At 36.2% G+C, this 15,212-nt stretch overlaps 1 protein-coding gene across 18 annotated transcripts in view; it reads left to right on the top strand.

Annotated features, from left to right (window-relative positions):
• RIMS2 (regulating synaptic membrane exocytosis 2) overlaps nt 1–15,212 on the top strand; it is a gene marked incomplete at its 5' end in the record, with an annotated part of 469,329 nt that overhangs the window by 86,782 nt on the left and 367,335 nt on the right. For 9 of the 18 annotated variants that reach the window (XM_080338798.1, XM_080338791.1, XM_080338813.1 and 6 more), the window contains one exon: nt 4,196–4,406. In XM_080338798.1, coding sequence (XP_080194924.1) covers nt 4,196–4,406 — 211 coding nt within the window. Of the gene's footprint in view, nt 1–4,195; nt 4,428–15,212 lie in introns of all 18 variants that reach the window. The other 9 variants (XM_080338818.1, XM_080338796.1, XM_080338794.1 and 6 more) reach the window with 1 other exon arrangement.

Raw genomic sequence — 15,212 nt, 5'->3', positions numbered from 1 at the left:
ACCTGAACAAAATGCAGCTTTATTTGTGTTGCATTTTCTGAAGAATGTTATACATATATACTGAATGTGCTTCAAATTCTCCACTATTCTAAACACCTCATTATTGCTGCATGTTATTAGTTTAGTTTGTGGCTAAACCCCTTGCATCTAGAGAATTAAAAAAATAAAAAAAATAAAAAAAATAAAAAAAATAAAAAAATTGATCTATAAAATAGAAAAAATATATTTTCATTATGGAATTCCTAAAATGAATACTTTGCATTTTTTTTCAAGTACGTATACTCATCTCAAATGATTCTGCTCAGTAAGCAGAACACATACAGTGTGTAACTGATTATTTAATAGATTTCTGTCTTCTTTGTTCATCTGTCAATACATGTACTATTTTTCTTGGAACATAAAAAGATGTAATAACGAATTATTTTGGCAGATAAGTTGTTTGCTACTAGAACAAGGATTTTAGAAAACTGCTCTGTATAACTTTGAAAAGTTTATACTTTGAGGCAAAAGTTGTGACCTTTACATAGATTCTTGTGCCCAAGGGGAAACAAAATTGAAATTATTTCAGCACATGAGGCTTAAGAACTGGCAAAAGGCTTGTGCTTTTTATGCATCAGTGAGACTGCTATGCAAATAATCATACAAACAAAGGCCATAGATTATAAGGAAGCCACAAAACTGAATGTAACCTAAAATAAACTTGAAGTTCAGCATAGATAATATGCTTTAAATGAAGTATATGCAACGTGTGGCAAAATTAAAAGGCAAACAAGGTCTCAGAGATTACATATGTTATTGATGGAAATGGGCCAGACTACTAACTACCAATTATATATTGTTGTCAGTGTAAAATGCAGAAATGTGCCAGGTTTCCAGATTTCCAAACGTTGTTCTCAACTTCATTCAGCTCTTTCTTATTAGTAACTTGTGTCCTGCCCCACTCAACAAAGAACAGCCAGCAGTGAACTCTTTGAAGCAGTGAGTAGGCAGAGGAAGGCACTTACCCCTGACTCCACACATGTGGGGGAGAAGGGCTGAAAATGAGAGAAAAACAAGCAACTGCTATTTCCTGAGGACAGCACGTGGACTCAAACTTCAACTCAAGCGACAAGAGCAGGTAGATTAGAAAAATGACACATAAAATGAAGTAACCCTGTGTTCCCCATTTCTGGAAAAGGGTCAATGGCAGCTGAGAGCTCAAGGCAACATTTTGACGCACAGAAGAGGTGTGCCTCCTGACTCCTGTCTTGCCTGATGGAGGGAGGAAGCTGCCTGTTTGTTCCTCTAACTCCTCCGTGGAATAATGTAAAGTACATTCTTGGGGAGTAGATCTCACGAATTTTTGCCATATCTGTGAATATAGAATCATGGGATCGTTTTGGTTGGATGAGACCCCCAAGATCAAGTCCAACCATAACCTAAAACTGGCGTTAAACTGTGTCCTTAAAAACTTCATGTATACATCTTTTAAACACCTCCAGGGATGCTGACTCTACCACTTCCCTGGGCAGCTTGTTCCAGTGCTTGACAGCCCTTTCTGTGAAGACATTCCTTTCAGGTAGACAGCAATAAGGTCTCCCCTCAGCCTCCTTTTCTCCAGGCTAAACAGCCCCAGTTCCCTCACCTGCTCCTCATAGGACTTGTGCTCCAGACCCCTTACCAGCTCTGTTGCCCTTCTCTGAACTCTCTCCAACACCTCAATGTCTTTCTTGTAGTGAGGGGCCCAAAACTGAACGCAGGATTTGAGGTGTGGCCTGACCAGTGCTGAGTATGGGGAGATGATAACTTCCCTAGTCCAGCTGGCCACACTATTCCTCATACAAGCCAGGGTGCTGTTGGCATTTTTGTCCACTTGGGCACACTGCTGGCTCATGTTCAGCCACTGTCAATCAACACCCCCAGATCCTTTTCCACCAGGCAGCTTTCCAGCCACTCTTCCTCGAGCCTGTAGTGCTGCCTGGGGTTGCTGTGACCCAAGTGCAGGAACTGGCACTTGGCCTTGTTGAACCTCATACACTTGGACTCAGCCCATCGATCCAGCTGGTCCAGTTCCCTCTGTATGGCTATCCTACCCTCCAGCAGATCAGCACGCCCACCCAACTTGATGTCATTTGCAAAATTACTGAGGATGCACTCAATCCCCTCATCCAGATCATTGATAAAGAGATTAAACACAACTGGCCCCAATACTGAACCATGGGGAGCACCATTTGTGACTGGCCATGGTAAATAATTTTTAACTGATTCAGTGTAATATTTTTTATTGTAAGAGCCTCTGACGCTTCTGATGAAGTGGTTTTTTATCATTAATTTTTATCTGAACTATATAAAGAATATATTTCTGCATTAGAGCCGCAAAGATGATTAAGGGAGTGGAGCATCTCCCTTATGAGGAAAGGCTGAGGGAGTTGGGTCTCTTTAGCTTGGAGAAGAGGAGACTGAGCAGTGACCACATTAATGTTTATAAATATGTAAAAGATGAGTGTCACGAGGATGGAGCCAGGCTCTTCTTGGTGATAACCAATGATAGGACAAGAGGCAATGGGTTCAAACTGGAACACAGGAGGTTCCACTTAAATATGAGAAGAAACTTTTTCTCAGTGAGGGTGACAGACACTGGAACAGGCTGCCCAGGGAGGTTGTGGAGTCTCCTACTCTGGAGACATTCAAAACCCGCCTGGACACATTCCTGTGTAACCTCGTCCAGGTGTTCCTGCTTCGGCAAGGGGTTTGGACTAGATGATCTTTCGAGGTCTCTTCCAATCCCCAACATTCTGTGATTAAGGAAGTTGGTATCCTAGATTTAGTTTTTTCCAGGAGATATCCCTTGTTCTATCTTAGGCTTCACGTGTGTTTTTAACAATCTAATCTCAAGAATCTCCTGAAGAAAATTCTAAAGAAAAATAAATCTCTTTTGCACTTTTTGACTTAGTAAAGCATTAGTATAGTATTTTAATGTTTCATAGAAAATGCTTCATTTTGGGGTTTTGCTTGTGCCTGTTCAGGGAACTAAATAAACTACTTAAATTAGATTAATAACGTTTAGATTCCTAAAATTTACAGTCTCTATTAGCAATATTAGGTGACTTGAATTCCATGGTAAGAATTTAAAGATCAGTGTTCAGATGCCTTTAAATCACATGGATAAAAACAAAAGAGAAGGCAAAGTTCTTTTCTTTTCTCTTTGGCTTTGAATCTCTTACAATACTCCATGTCACATTTTCCAGCTTTTTTTCAGCTAAAAAATTATAACTTTCAAAAATGAAAATTAAATTTCCCATTACATCATTTACCTTCAGAAATAGGGGGATTGAGAAAAAACTGCCATTACGGAGCATCCAGTGAGTTGCAACTTTGGTCCTAGTGAGGCGGTTTTAACTATCATGTATGGAGATTTGGTTGTAGTCTCAGAAATACGAATGAAGTAGCATGCCTGAAGGAATCATTGCAGTTGTGTATGCACATGGAAGCTGACTATGAATGTGCTTCTGGTCTACTGTAAATGGAAGGTAAAATATATGTGTGTGTATCTTAAACTACTGTCCCTGGATTTTACACCTAAGGTAATCTTCTACCTTACATTTGGTGTGTGATGGCCGTGCCTATATAATGATACAAATGGCTTAAACGATTTATAACAACTTATTACACTGATGTAACTTTTTATGGGCTTGCACCTCGTACTTGAAAAGTGATTGAAAAAGCATTTTTGAATCATTATTCTGTGCAGTATTTTAGGATAAATGAAGATAAGCAGTATCAAGAGAATATGTTTCCATCTGTCTGGTGGAATTAGGTAAAAGTACACTTGGAAGAATAAATTAGATTTTTTTTTTTTTTCTGCTATTAACCAGTTTATTGTTTAGTGTCATAGGCACCTGTATAACTCAGACCATGTTTCTTACTGTTTTATTTGTAGCTAACAGCTGGTTACATCCTAAAGCAAAGTTACTTCTCTTTGCAAGGACTGGACTGTGCTGCATGTTATTAGTGTTGGGCCTCCTCCTAGAGTTTACCTATAGTGAAAAAGAAATCATTATTGAATGGTACACATCTGGAGCATCATAAATTAAATGAATTTATTTGCTACAGTATTTCTCTCTGACTTGTCTTTTGAATTGATTGCAATTCAGTGATTGCAAAGTATTTGTGAGGTTAAATAAAACAACACTTAATGATCTCTTCTCTTCTGCAGAAAATTACATCAGCAGTTTGAAATGTATAAGGAGCAAGTGAAGAAGATGGGTGAAGAATCACAGCAGCAGCAGGAACAGAAGGGTGATGCCCCAACCTGTGGCATCTGCCACAAAACAAAGTTTGCTGATGGCTGTGGCCATAACTGTTCGTATTGCCAAACTAAATTCTGTGCACGCTGTGGAGGAAGAGTGTCTTTACGGTCAAATAAGGTATGGAGTTACGAAAGTTTAGTAACAAACTTCTCCTAAACTCAGTATCTCTTATTAATTTCTTATGTACCCAAATCACATAGCTACTGAAAAGGATTTTCTTTAAGGACGTGATGATATTTGCTTTAGGGACTTTTAAGACATCTGTTCTCATTTCAAATAACTTCCATTTGCAGACAGATTTGTGACTACATGCCACATTTCCACTAACAGACTCCTGAAAGTACGATTTTTTGACTGGAAGACTGGTGCTCTGTATTGGAGATGGGTGGGTGTATCTACTGATGCTAATGTTGAAACACCAATTATTACAAGTCAGATGAAAGATTTTTTTTCTTTTCTGCTTGTCCAGGGTCTTCTGTACAATATTATTGTAAAATTAGTGTTAAAACAGTATACACAATATATTATGGAGCTTTTCAGTCTTCATTATCTATTACACAGATGCACATAGGTTATGTATATGTACATATAAATATGCATGCAAACATCAAAATATTTTTAGAAAAAAAAATAAATGAAGTAACAACATAATTACAGCTAGTATACTGCTGTTTGTAACAATAGGTAAAACAGCAATATGAATTTTTAAGAACTTGGACCATAGAGTAAAAAATTCAGCAGAACTGAAGTAGTCACAGAAGACAGTTCTGAGGTCAGTTTATTCAACATTTCAGATAAAGTGTTCACATCTGATACATGTCTCAGATTCTGACAGACACTTGTAGAATACTCATGACGAGACTCAACACATCTTATGCTAATCTTCTGTTGAAAAACATCTTTTGTAAATCAACACAATAATTTTTAAATATTTATTGATGTAATCATTTTTCAGTGTAATTTGTTTCCATAAATCTATTTTTTTCTGTAATATGTTCATTGTAAATACCATGCAATCTGAAAATATTACCTTAATCTTCTGGAAGGTAGAACACAATGGTATAAATGTTATAAATTTCTTTGTCCAAAATTGAAAGGTAGGCTTAAATAATGGAATCAAGTTTTGGATTGACACAGTATAAAATAATCTGGTATTTCCTGATTATTAAAGTAACCAAGATCATGTATAAATCTCTTAAATTGCCTTGGATTTTGTTAAGGTAATTTTAAAATTTTGTCTTCAGTAAGCTCACATATTTTTATTGTTTTTTAGTAACTATCTAACTAATGTCTCTGGTCACAAGAGATACAATACTGTCTGTATTAATTTAAACTGATTATGAAAGGCAATCAGGACAGATATTTGAGTGTATTAGGAGGAAGGCTTCATCTCCTAATGAAGTGTTCTGATATATTGTTTGGACTGTCCCCACGACGGCTCATGTAAACCAGGTATTTGTCTGACTTCTTTTGACAGATTTCCAATGAGATTCTTCCACACCCTCTTAGATAATTCATTCCACTGCTTCACTGTGCTCACCATAGAAAGCTTTTCTTACTATCTAACTTAGATCTGCCTTTCTCTAAGCCAACTTCTCCATTCAGTTTTATGAGTCCGTTCTGCAACTCTTCTCAGTTGGCTTTTTTCCTACTACTGTTGATAACTGAGTATGATAGATAAGCTTTTCTTTTTCTTTTTAATTTCTTTTCTAGATAATTTATGAATATGCTGGACAGGGAATCTCCAGACAGATCCCGCTTGAGACTTCACTAGTGATACCTCTCTCTTAAAAGACCCCCGACCATTTATTCCTGTACTTCTTGTAATGTAATCAATTAAGTTTTGCCACCTTTTATTCTTCTTGTCAATGAAAGACTTTGTAATACGTATTAGTTATGTAGTTACATATTTTAGACTTGAGATGTTTTACACTGAATATCTTCTGATTTTAAAAATTTGTTACTGCTTTTTTGTTGTTGTTGACTCACTTTATAACTTCTCTTTCTGCAATATCAGTTTCAAGTATATCCTCTGGTGCATTTTGCATAAAATAATATTCTAGAGTAAGTATCTCTCTAATCACCATGAACTTGAATACAATAGATTTAATTCAGACACAGACTGTGGTAGTCTTCTATTCATCATCTGTTTTATGCCTATACACATTATTCCATGAAAATCATTTTTGGTCTACCAGAATTCACCTGAATTCCTTATTTTCTGTTTTCCTTAATGGAGACAACTTCAGCTTCTTGAAGGATGACTTGTAATAACTTCCTGTTTTAACTGTGCTAGATTTTCTTTGGTCTTTGCAGACATTTTTTTTGGCAGGTTACATATGTCTGATTTGGACCTTATATAAGGTGTTTCTTAAACTGCTTGAAATGTTCTTTGATCGAGCTGTTTGATCAGTTCATGATTTTTATCATAATACTAAGTTTCAAGCCAAATTCGTGACATTTACACCAGATTCTGCCACTAAATAGTTTAGTATAGATCGATGTTAGCACCATACATCTCAGAAGATGTAGAATTGCAAAGAACACTTCTCTTTCAAAGGTCACAAGGAGGACTACTGCCTACAGGGTTCATTCATGGTCATGAGTAGGGGCAGAGCATAAAAATGTTTGTTGTCAGAGCATTAGATTAGGATTCTCAGAATGACTGGATGATTTATTTGTTGTTTGGTTACAGTGCCTGAAATTTAAGCATTAAAATTCAGTTCAGGCTGTACAAAAATTATCCTTCTAGATCAAACAAATAAAACTATAAAGGGTGGTGCTGCTGCTCTGTACTGCTTATCACCTTAGTGAATGGTGTATTCAGCCAGGATGGGGGCTTTAATTTCGTGGGAGTAAGGGAGCTTGAACTGTATTCTTTTATCTTTATGAACATTTTCGGATTGATTGAAATGGAAATAACAAATCAGATGATAACAAGCCATAATTGTTCTTAGTAATTTAAGTACCACTTATATACAAAATATAATATTGTTCTTTTTTAATTACATACTGATTTATATAGGTAAATGCACACTGAATGAGGCAGTAGACAGCAGAATGAAGTTAATGCAGCTGAGAAATTTACATGCTAAAATATTGCACAAATACAGCTCCCAGATAGATACAACTTTGTATGCAGTGAATATAAATTCCAACAGCTCAGAAGGCCAATTCAATAAGACCACATTTCGCTTGAAGAGGAAGAAGACAGTACTTGCCTGAAAACTTAATTAGACACATGCTGAATGCAACCTGCTATCACTTGCAGCCACGGAAACATCCTTCTCTTTTTATCTTTGAACACAAAAAGTAAGAGATTTTCATTTTTTTTATCAGACATAGCAACTGTGTGTGAAAAACATAATGTATAAGTGGGGAAGTACTCTCAGCTCCCTCTGGTTCTATGAAACCTTTGCATTCTGATTATTTCTCTGGAGCTATGTTTTATTTTCAGAAAACCATCAAGTGCTCTTTGTTGAGTGATTCTAACTGCAGGACTTGCAGTGTGACCTTTCATATGGAGCCACAAACCAAAATTGTAGCGTGCTTGTGATAATGTGTAATCCATTTCATTCTGTTAACAATTGACCAGCACCAAAGAATTAGTCTGTCACAATGAGGATTTTTAAGTCACTAGGATCTGATATAAACTTGATAATTTCCTATCAATCTTTTTTTTTTCCTTTTTTTTTTTTTTTCCCCAGTTTAGTCCTTGTAACACCTGTAAAATCTGATAACCTACAAATGTTTTAATCTTTCAGGGAAATCTCAGTACAAATATCTCTGAAATTCAGAAGACAATCTCGTAATTAGAAGTTTTGAATTCACAACTGGAGGCTGTAAAAGTTATCCTCCTAATTAGAGTGAACGTCACACCTCAGTCTTTGCATGAATAGAGTTTGTATTATCAAATATATTACAGATTTCCAATCTGAAATCTGATCCTGATTATGTGAAAACAATGTTAATGCCTTAGTGAACATCTGTGGTTGTTAAGACATCTATAAACAATGTTCAGCTCCATTTTATTTGAGGTGTTCACCCTCTTTAGTCGTTCCAAAGTTATACCCAAATTGATCAGGACTCAGCTACTTCAGCTGCTCTACATCATGGTCTTCAGTACTGTTCCTCCTTCCTTCCCTGGAACAGGGTTTGGCTGCCTGTGCTCCTGGGCAGCTCTGATGTGGCGCAGCTGTGACCTCAGCTCAGCCCTGGGGAAAGAGCTGTGGGAGACGGGGCTGCGATGAGCTCTGCCGGGGCCTCCACCCCCTCGCTTGGGAGCTGCTCCTCGGCTCAGGCCTCAGCCTTGGTCCCCGCCTGAGCCACGGTGCTGCTGTCCTGGTCCCTTGCTGGCACAGGTCGGTAGGCTCAGCATCCCAGCTGGCCTCATCACCGTGGAACTGCTGGGGACCTGTATTCTTTGCTGACCCTTGTTACAGTCCTGGCCCCTACCCTGCTCCCCTTGTATGTGTGCTGGGCGACACAGCCCTGCTGGTGGGAGCACAGCCCATCTCGTATCACCTCTTGTACCCTGATCCTGGCCCTGGCCAAGCTGCTGACCCTGCTTGTGCCCAGACAGTGTAGAAGTAGTGCGCTGTCCCAGCAAAACACTTCCTTAAATTGCTACATTTAATACTAACAGTAAAAGCCTTACCACAACAATCATTTTGAACCAGGGGATATTGCACCTTTCCAGCCTGTAAACTTTCCATGCAAATTAATGCCTATCAGAACTGATATTCAACGTCTGTATTTCTGTATTGACAGCTCTGTTTCTATTGATTCTTCAAGAGAACTCCATGCTTTTCATACAAGCTGTATAGATACAATCATTCCCTTCAAATGACAACTGCACCAACTATTTGTTTTTAATTTTATTTATTTGAAACTATTTTAATTTGGTAGCTGTTTTGAATCTCATTAAGCGGCAGATGATGGTTTCAATTTTAAGAGAGGATAGGACACTTGAACTCTGCTCTATTTCAAAGCTTTCAAAAATCTGAAAGGTTATTATGATCACACAATGAAGAACTTATAATTTTAGACAAACTGATAATTTTAGTCACTTAAAGTGAAAAAATACTGTTGTGAAGAGTGGCTTTGACTCATGAAGTCAGATGCCAGATTGACCTTCTAACAGATTTCTTTTTTTAAAAAGGTTAAGGTTTAGATATTGACTCCTTCTAGATTTGAGATTGGGACGGAATTCCAATCATTTTGCTAACATTTCTGTATGTCTGAATATTAATATTTCCCTGTAAAACTAACAGTAAAATATACTTGCATTTTCAAAGGGAACAGAACAAATACCACTGAAGTCTGACCAATTTGCTGTTTTTTTAGAGAACTTCTTCGAGAACTGAATTGAACAGTTTCTCAAATGTCTTTGGTGTTAAAGTGACTGACTAGACCGTCTCTCATATGGTCAGTCATGTCACTACTTGCATTGTACTTCTCTGAACTCAAGAATGTTTAATAGCAATGTGGAGGAGGCAGCTGAGAAGCTGGAAGTAGTCTGAGGTGTTCAGTGAAGTGTGGTGGCTTGTCTTGAATTTCCCATGTCTTCATATTTCATAGCCTGTTTCTGAAAACAGACTCTTCATCCTGGACATTATTCGACATAGGTAGATTATGTGAACCAAGTCTTGATTACTGTTATGACAACATTGTGAATGACAGGATTTGGAGTCTTAACTGTGCTTTCAAAGCCACCACTTTTTGGAATTACTACTTTGTGCTGGAAAGCTTACACTTATATGGTGAAGTGTTTGAGAATCTTCATCAGGCCATTAATTTCTGAGAAAAATCTTTCATCTTCTTTTAATATATAGTTTATACATACATATATATATACTTTTAATTGTTGCCTAAATGGTGCTTGTACTTTGGGATAATGTTTGAGCTCACAGAGAGTGAGACTTCTACTGGTAATATCTTTGATATATGAGAATTATTGATTAGCCATGATTTTTACTAATGTAGTCTGGGGTTCTAGAAAATGTGAGTCAGTACGTTCTCCTTGCTTACAGTCTTATGATGTATTTAGTATCTGTTTTATCTTTTCTGTGATTGAAGTTAAGTCTGAGTTTTGGAAACTCTTGATTTGAAGTCAAATTAAGATTTGGCAAAATGAGAGAGTGATGCAACAGAACAGTATTACCAGATCAATATTTATGAGCCATTAGTTTCTAACATTAGAACCTCCTGACACAAGACTGGGTGTTAGAAAAACTGGCTCAAAACTCTTAAACTGTCCTTTCTAAAACATACAGCAGTGTTGCAGTGAGAGTTTGTTTGTTTGTTTATTTATTTCTGAGTAATCCCTATTACGGATCTGAATGTATACTCCATTATGTTGTTATTTGAATTTGCTTTTCTGGTGTGAATTTACATTTCTTCTTGTGTATTATGGTTTTACTCCTCAGGAGTGTTTTAAAAATCCTCTTATCTGAAGTGAAAACAAAGTGAAATCAATTAGAACATAATTCATAGTGTGAAGAGATGCAGGTCATCTGTGTGCTTGCAGAAGACTATTAGAATAAGGAACAGGAAAAATTTTCTATACATAATTATCACTTATGATTTGGCTAGACTGGAATACTGCGATAGAACAGCATAAAAGTAGTCAGGACAGTGGGTAAATTATATAAGCCATTTTTGAAATAGAGGTAAAATTGGGAAAGAAATACATATGAATGACAAAACGTTTAGTTGTACTGTATGTAGGAGACAGTTATTTTAAAAGGATAATATAGCTAGATTTTCTTCATGATTGAGAAAGAATAGAATCATAGAATAATTAACCTCTTGCTCAAAGAGTGTTGTATTATGAGTTTTCAGAAGGCCTTGCCCTGTTGAGTTTTGAATCTTCAGGGATGGAGACTCTGAGCAACCAGTTCCAGTTCTTGACCACTCTCATGGCTAAAGAATAGAAGAAAAATTTCCTTTTATTTAGTCTGAATTTCCTGTGTTGTAAGTTGTATTTATTGCATTTTATCCCATGCTTCAGTGTGTATCCTTGAGGAGAATACTACACATAATACTAATTGTCACAAAATGACCAGACTGTAAATTTTACGTAGTGAAAATTATAAGGAATTAACACTTTCAAAATAGCATAACTTCTAAGCATTTTCTTCAAATGTTATGCACCTTATTTATTGTCTGCTCTAAAGTGTTAGGGATAGTGGTGCAGTGCAGAACATGAAAAGCAGAAGATAAAACTGAAGACATCAAAGTTATTACAACATTAAGGATGTTTTCTTAAGGATCTTGCCCCTTTTGAAAATTTGTATAAGTTTTAACCTCTTTTATTTAATATTTACATTTTTCATTCATTATTGATTGTTTTAGAGCTGCTCCCATTTACTAGTTTGAAATATCACTGTCTCTGCCTCTCACTTTTGTGAAAACTGCTACCTTTACTTTTTAATTCAGTTTAATTTATTTAAAATCTTTGTCATGTGTTATTTTGCCTACTGTGTCTTGTTGGAGTTTATTTAATATTTTCACGTTATTTTGTATTAAAATGTTGTATTTAATTGCTGTCTTAAAGTGGGGAGCTGGTGTATTCTGACTTAATTGCTCTTCTGTGCTGTTACTTGCCTCTTCCTGCAGCTGTGAGACATTCACTAAGAAAGCAACCTAATCAGGGATTTACAATTTTAAAAGTTTCTTAGCCTCTGTGCTAAAAATACCTGCTTATGGATTATACTCCTCTTTCATAGTAGGGTATATTTCATCAGAGGTGAGGATGAGAAATTGGGGCACTAGATGTTTCCATTCAAAACATCTATGAGCAACTAGTGCCACTCTTATTGCAATGAGACAAGATGTGCTGCTAGGAAAGCAGCAGAACATCTGAAGCTGTGCAGATAAATATGTCTTTGCACACAGAGTGATAATGCTTACAAGTCCTGTGATTTAGATAGCTTTCAATGATACATCCTATTTCTATAATTGAGAATGCGACCAAAACCCCCAACATATTTGAAAATACTTTGATCTTTTACCACTGTACATAAAATCATAGAGTAAGTTGGGTCAGATGGCACCTGTGGAGGTTATCTAGACCAATAGCTTGCTCTAAGAAGGCTCAACTTTGAAGTTAGACCAGGTTTTCAGGATCTTGTCCAACTGAGTTGTAAAAATCTCCAAGGATGGAGAATTGTCTTTGGACAATCACTTTTAGGGCTTAGCCACTCTTGTGATTTTGTTTTTACTTTTGTCCAGTCCAATCCCCTGATTGTTGTGTTTTGTCCTTTAGCTGTGCATCTTCAAGAAAATTCTGACTTTGTCTTCCCTATAGCTCACCTTTAAGTAGTTGAGGAATGCAAGTAGTTCCCCTGTTCCTGCACCCTTCCCTACCCCAGCCTTCTTCTGGCTAGACAAGCCTATTTCCCTCATCTTCTCCTTATATATTGTGTGCTCCACTGCCCTGACTGTCTTGGTTGGCCTCTGTTGTATTTTCTCCTATGTGTTTGTGTCTCTAGTATTAGAGAGAACCTAAAACTTCTATAAGAGCACAAAGTTATATGTCATATATGTGTCTGAACAACAAAGCTATAAAATGAGTTGTCACTCTTTCCTGGTGAGCAGTTGTATTTCCAACATGGCTAAGTGCTTAATTGCATGCCTAGATTTAGTCTCTGTGTTGGCATGTGAAATTAAGGTACCAGAAAAAAAATCATCATTCACAAATATGGGAAATAGTTTTGACTGAAAGCATTTTAAATATTTTCGTTTTCAAAAGTATTTTTCCATTTTACAATGTTAGGCAGCTAAAACATCAATTCCTTCAAGGAAAATAATAATAAATGGGAATGTTTGTGTTTAATATTTACGGATATGAAAAAGTGTAACTAACACAGATCTGACATGACATACAGTAAACACTTGTGACAAACTCTGTCGCCTAATGCTTTGAAACTCCAGTATTTTAAAGATGCACTGAGTTACTAACATGCAGTTATGCCATTATGCACACCCCGTGTCTGGCTGCAGTGAACAGACGTTCTTCATTTCGCTGGACTCTTTGCAAGTGCCAAGGGTTGATGCATGCTAATCATTTGCAATGCTGGGGTCCAAGGCATGTGGAGCTAAATTCTGCATCCTTTTTATAAGACACTCCATTTGTTTTATTAAGGTACTTAGAAGATGAATCCCAAATTATTTTTATGAAAATAATTTTCTTTGTGCAATTTTTTTTGTACAAATATTTTCTTTGATATATAAAATAATATCAGTTTCACCTATGAAAGGATTAAGAATATTATTAAAATTTTTCATGAGATCTTCACCACTTGGGGAAATAAGACAGATATATATTAATTCCTTTAATATTTGTTTGTTTGTTTTACTAACAAATACTACTGCTTGCTTTCAAAATGAAAGTGACTCTTCCCTTCTTTGTCTTTTTTCTGTCCTTTCTTTCTTGCTTTCGTGGATATGAACTCCAGGAGGACAAAGTGGTTAGAGCCTTTTTTCTGTCTAAAGTTCCTTTCTTTTATGGGTAAACTGATTTCCTGGCCCACATTTGCTTTCATTTACACAGGTGTAATTCCTGCTGAAGGCAAGGGGAGTTACTGTCATTGAAATGAAAGCAATGTTTGGCATGAAAGGCTTACCTGTTTTTCTCATAACTTACTAATAACCTGTGAGTTGTTGTGAACATTATGCATGATATCCTGTTCTGTTTGCAGCTTTTGTGAGCTTGCTCCTACTTTTCCTTTAGTTTTGCAATATGATATGTGCACAGTTTAGGAAAATGAAAGAGGTAATTGTCTCGTAGGTGTTTCTTTTACAAAAATACAAACAAATTTTATCGAAGTGGGATAAGGTTTTTAAACTTAAATTTTATTAAATTCTCTCACCCTGTGATAGGGATATTTGTATCACTGATATGTATGCACTCAACATTTTAGCTTGTAACTTTTTTTAGCGTGGTAGTTTGGGTTTGATTTTAATGGCAATACAATTAGATACCAGTAAGCATTAAGAAAACATTTATTTTAAACATTTAGGAATATGCCAGCACTGTCATGAAATTATCCATTAAGATATAAATTATTTTATAAATTAAATGGTATGTAGTCATTCCTAAAATATAGTGCACGTATTGTATTGAGCATAATGTTGAAATAATGTTAGATGTTATGCATGTCACTGACACTTCATTTGTCTTGCTAATGTTACACCTACAGTAAATATTTAAATCAGATTTTATTTTAGCTAGGTTTAGAAAGGGTAGTATAAAGCTGAATTTGAGAATAAGCCTAGATATATTTCAATGATTAATTTTACCAAATTAAATGTGATTTTTTTTTTTTAAATAACAGAGTTGAGAAAACTACCTGAGCTAGTGTAGATCTGCTCTTCTATGAAAGTCTCTCCTGTATTCTAAAGAACTGCAGTTACAAAAGTGGCTTGCCCTGTACTGGCTGTAAAATAAGCTCCTATTTTAAATGGAGAAAAGAAATTCTTTATTGTTCATAGGCATTTAGTGAATGTATACACAGCAAAGTATTTTAGTACAATAACTAGATTTTTTTTTCTAACTGATAGCACTGTCAAGGCTCGTGTTTAGCTCTGCGTTAATACAGAAGCTGTAAGTCACCTGCTGCTTTTGCCCTCTAGGAAAAACATCCTAAATGGTAAACCCACATACTGGTTCCCCAGCCTGTTAGAGAATTACATAGTTTTTTTGGCCTGCGTCATTAGTTTTTCACAATTAAAAGGCTGTGAACTCATAGAAGCTATGAAGTAACACCAATTCCTAGAATACAGAGGTAGCTGTAGGGTACAAAATGTAGATGAATAAAAGGAACAATTTTCTTCTTGAAGAATTTACATTTGCTGTATAATCTTGTAAGTAACTGAGGCATGCTGACAGTATTCCCCAGTCGATCAACAGCTGGTGTC

The sequence above is a fragment of the Nesoenas mayeri genome, assembly GCF_963082525.1.
Source record: "Nesoenas mayeri genome assembly, chromosome: 2".
In the NCBI taxonomy this organism is placed as follows: domain Eukaryota; kingdom Metazoa; phylum Chordata; class Aves; order Columbiformes; family Columbidae; genus Nesoenas; species Nesoenas mayeri.
This window is presented reverse-complemented; position numbering and strand designations above follow the sequence as displayed.